This window comes from Gadus chalcogrammus, unplaced genomic scaffold (assembly GCF_026213295.1).
Source record: "Gadus chalcogrammus isolate NIFS_2021 unplaced genomic scaffold, NIFS_Gcha_1.0 GACHA097, whole genome shotgun sequence".
NCBI lineage: Eukaryota > Metazoa > Chordata > Actinopteri > Gadiformes > Gadidae > Gadus > Gadus chalcogrammus.
In genome coordinates this window covers 20,351-24,923 of record NW_026613532.1, presented here as the reverse complement: position 1 = coordinate 24,923, position 4,573 = coordinate 20,351, and the positions used below count along the sequence as shown (strand labels likewise).

The following is a 4,573-nucleotide window of genomic DNA, read 5'->3' as shown; positions in this document are numbered from 1 at the left end:
CCCTCAAGGATGCAGTGGATAGAGAGCGATGTCAAACCCTCCAACCAACCACCGGACATAGAATGCCTTACACATACTACACTTGCCCAAAACCAGGGCTGTAGTGGAGGGTAAACGCACGTAAACGCCGTTTACGCACCTCTGGAATTTAGGAAATAGCATTTACGCACCTCTAAATAGCGTTTACGCACCTCAAAGTTCCCTGTGCCTTGTATTCTGCCGTTGGAATAATCGGAAATAAATTCAGCATCATTTTAAAACACCTAAGACAAGGTTTCATATTGTTGAACAAATAAACGCTGTAATCTGAATCATTTTCATCTGCGCTGTAGGCCTATGCTATTATGGTCTGTGATCCTCCAATCAGTGCCTTGCGGCTGCGGCAGCGACACCAATCAGGATCCAGGAAAATATGTAAACAGGAAGTATGTAAACACATGGCCCTGCGCGTTGTGGATTATCATGCCTGCCTACCTGTCATTAATTAGCCATGGATATCAGGCGATTTTTGAAGAGACCTTCGAGTGCTCCCACTCCAACAGATGCTCGAAAAAGGCCTCAAGTACAAAGTAAGACTGAAGATGATCAATTCACATGATTTGTTTTTGTGATTTATAAATCAATTTTACTTGACGAACTATTAAGTGACTACGAGCATTCAGATTGGCCAATGCGTAGTCATGCTATCCGTGTACTGCCCACGTCAAAATGAGTGAAAGTCAGAGTTTTACTATCCATATTAAACTCCAGTTTCGGCTTATCAACTTCGTTATAGCTTGGTCGCTATGTTAAAGCCTCAATTTGGAGATGCGAGGTTGGCGGTTGCAGCCGTGGACTCCGCGGCTGAACCGTGGATCGGGCGGATGACGCGACAAAAAAAAATATTTTAATTAAATTCGGACGGTTGGCGGTTAAACCAATAAAAATATAAATATTTATAAATATTTGTATTTTATATATTATAAATATTTTTATTTTATTATTTATTTTCTTTAAAGTTATTTTCCCAGCAAACTGGCCTGTTCCCTAGAGGAGCAGTATGGGGAATCCAAGTAGAAACAACTTGCCCAAAGGTTCAGACTTGATGACAGAAAAATTCTTGAAGGCTATAGGGATTTTAAGGATAACTCAAGCATCATTCCAGAAAATCTTGCACCACTCCTGAATATCGACCATCTCATTCCAGTTAGCCCTGCTGAGTGTGAGAGGGGGTTCAGCTTAATGAACATCATAGTGTGCCCCCTGAGATGCAGTCTGCACTTGGTCATAGTGTCGTCCTTGATGTTTATTCAACTGAATGGCCCACCACTCAGCCACCACAAAGTTCAATCCAACACGTATGTGAAGTCCTGGCTGGTGTAGCACAGGGGAGCCATGAACTCCAGAACACGCCCCTGTAAGGCAGGACCTGACGTGGAGGACAAGGAGGCCCTCTGGATACTACTGTGAAAAGCATGCATACTAATACACACACATGTGTGTGTATTAGTATGCATGTATGTGTGTAAGTATGTGTGTAGATTAAGAACTATCTATCTATGGCATGTGTGTATGTATACACACATGCCATAGATAGATAGTTCTTAATCTACACATACTTTTCTTTACTGTTGAAATTTGAATAACTTGAATAAACTACAAACACATTCATTGACTGTCATTGATTGATTTAATATGACTTTATTTGATAACATAATGGAATATAGCCAGGCTAGCCTTACAGAGTCGCAACACTTTGCGTTGCGTTGTGTCGACGGTCTGATCAAAAAATTCATAGTTTAACCACCTCTAATTTGACCACTACAGCCCTGCCCAAAACTGCCAATACACATATATAGGTACTAGTGTTCACATATCATATTTTACAGTATTTCTAAGCACAATCAGAAAAATGTATATAATAAAAATAAGAAACTTAAGCCCTAAGAGCTTGAACTACAGAGCTGCATACAGTCCGAACAGTCTGCCATCGTCCAGTGACATCTTGTCTAGCTATGGCGTAAAGGAGCCTGTTAACCGGTCGAACAACACGACCCAGACGCGTAGTGCGATGTGGTGCAGACTCAGGCAGTACAGTGTGTGCAGCATCACTTACAGAAACAGAAGTAACCACTGACAAAACGGTGTGATCGTCACTAACAGTCGAGGCGTCAGCCTTAGCAACAGCATCATCAGAGTATGAGTCTTGGACCTGGTCAGTCAACACGTCGTCAGTCAGGTCAGCAAATGACTCCCGGGCACTCCCTTCAGGAGGCTGTTGACTCGGGGTGTTCAGGTGACTGACCCATTCCCTGGTCCTCACCCCAGATGCAGGTATGATATCCGAGTAATTTTCAAGTCCCTGGATGCTCACAAAACTGTGCACATCATCAACTGCAGATTGAGACCCATCCGGCTTACAAAACACTTGAACCTGAGTGTGGTCGGATGTAGCCTGACCCGAAGCCATGGAATGGACAGAGACAGAAGATGGGACAGAGGACATTGAAATACTAGACCGAGAAGATTGCGGGATATCTTGAACAGGAAGAAAGTTCACCAGCATGAGTAGATTGCGATGGACAATCCGTTCACGTCCTGTGACAGTATCCTGTATCTTATATGTGTGCGTCTGGGGATTAATCTCAGTTACAGTGTAAACAATCGACTCCCATCGGTCTGCAACTTTTCTCTTTCCCCTCTCTTTCTTGTTAGCCACAAGAACTCGATCTCCAATTTCGATCATTGGACCTTTCACTTTCCTGTTATAGAGTCTCGCCTGTCTGTTCTGTTCCTTTGTCACATGCTCTTGAGCAATTAACATGGCTTCCTTAAGGTCCTCAGACAGCTTTGCAACATATCTGCCAAAGTCCGTCACATCAGGGTCAGTCAAAATGTTCCCAAACAGGATATTTACCGGCAGACGGGGTACCCTTCCAAACATTAGGTAAAAAGGTGCATATCCTGTCGTTTCATGGGTAGTGCAATTGTACATGAAAGTGAGAGTTTGCAAGCGTCTGGGCCAGTCTAGCTTAGATTCCAGGGGAAGAGCTCTGATCATATTGCCCAGTGTTCGATTAAAACGTTCAACACTGCCATTCCCCATCGGATGGTATGGAGTAGTATGGGACTTTCGCACACCAGATAAGCGTAGAAGTTCAGCGATCAACTCGCTTTCAAAGTTTGCACCCTGGTCACTGTGAATCCTCTCAGGGAATCCATAGACACAGAAATACTTCTCCCAGATAACTTTTGCTACTTGTTTGGCTGATTGATCCCTGCAGGCAAAGGCCTGAGCCAGTCTGGTAAAATGATCGGTCATTACTAAAACATCCACAGATTTGTTGTGCGAATCTTCAGCTGACCAGAAATCAATGCAAACAAGTTGCAGTGGGCGGGAAGTGACAATACTTTCGAGAGGAGCTCTTCCTGCAGGCTCGGCCACCTTACTCACTATACAACGCTGACAGTGACAAACGTACTCCCTCACATCCCTGTCCATGTGCAGCCAAAAGAATCTCTGTCTGGCAATGCTCAGGGTCCTTGACTGACCCTGATGACCCGCACTGTCATGGACTCCTTTCAAGACTTTAGTCTTCAGGCAATCAGGGACAACAAACTGATGGCGTCTTGTCTTTGAAATCTGATCATGTGACACTCTGTATAAGACATCATCACTCAGAACAAACTTTCCCCAGTGTTTCAACAACCTCAGAACTTGACCCTCCTCTTGTGCCCTTTCACGTCTGGATGGTCTCCGAGACCTCTCCACATAAAAATGTATACGAGACAAGGTCTTATCCTTAGACTGAGCATCTCTTAAATCTTCAACCGAGAAGACAGGCAGGCTGGACAAACTGTCAGGAATGAGCTGGGGTAGATGACCCACAAGGGCCGTCGCACGAGTCCTAGCACCAGAGGCCCATTCAGTGTGTGACTGGATAACAGCAGCGACTTCCTGCGTGGACAATGACTGAGCTGATGTGTGAAGGGACTGGGCATTTGTGGCTAAAAGACATGTTAGCTTCTCCGCCATTACAGACTGGTTGGTGGATTCTCTGAAGGTCTGTTGAACGGCTGTGTCAGACACAACAGCGGCTTCTCTGGCGAGTTCATGAAGTGGTTCACTGACCAGTCTGTGACCGACACTTTTGCAAAAAGGGACACGGCTGAGAGCGTCAGCAACAATGTTTCGTGGGCCTGGCACATATTTGATGTCAAAATTGTAACTGGCTAATTTTGACACCCATCGCTGCTCACAACAGTCAAGTTTAGGCTTAGTCATAATATGTGTCAGTGGATTATTGTCAGTCCACACAGTAAAGTCGTGGCCCTTCAACCAGTGGCTAAACTTGTCGCATACTGACCACTTCAGTGCAAGAAACTCTAATCGATGGGCCGGATAGTTCTTTTGTGACCGAGTTAAGGACTTGCTAGCAAATGCAATTGGTCTAGCCACTGAGTCACCCTCACGCACCTGTGATAAAACGGCCCCAAGGCCATCCAATGAGGCATCTGTAGACAGCAAAAATGGTTGACTAAAATCTGGATGAGCCAAAACAACAGAATTGATGAGGGTTAGACTTTCGGCCTT

General features: G+C 44.7%; 1 protein-coding gene across 1 annotated transcript; it reads right to left on the bottom strand.

Moving 5' to 3' along the window:
- Positions 1-1,909: 1,909 nt before the first annotated feature.
- LOC130378671 (uncharacterized) lies at positions 1,910-4,264 on the bottom strand. The gene is made up of 2 exons (XM_056585379.1): positions 2,035-4,264; positions 1,910-1,992 (listed from the first exon to the last, which is right to left on the bottom strand). Exons 1-2 carry the CDS (start codon positions 4,262-4,264, stop codon positions 1,916-1,918), a joined length of 2,307 nt encoding a protein of 768 aa, XP_056441354.1. The 3' UTR covers positions 1,910-1,915.
- Positions 4,265-4,573: the final 309 nt, after the last annotated feature.

Excerpts from the sequence above, each read along its gene's own strand:
- LOC130378671 (XM_056585379.1), bottom strand. The coding sequence starts at position 4,264 with ATGACTAAGCCTAAACTTGACTGTTGTGAGCAGCGATGGGTGTCAAAA. Across the intron at positions 1,993-2,034 it reads ACATCGCACTACGCGTCTGG|CTAGACAAGATGTCACTGGA; the intron begins GTCGTGTTGTTC and ends TTTACGCCATAG.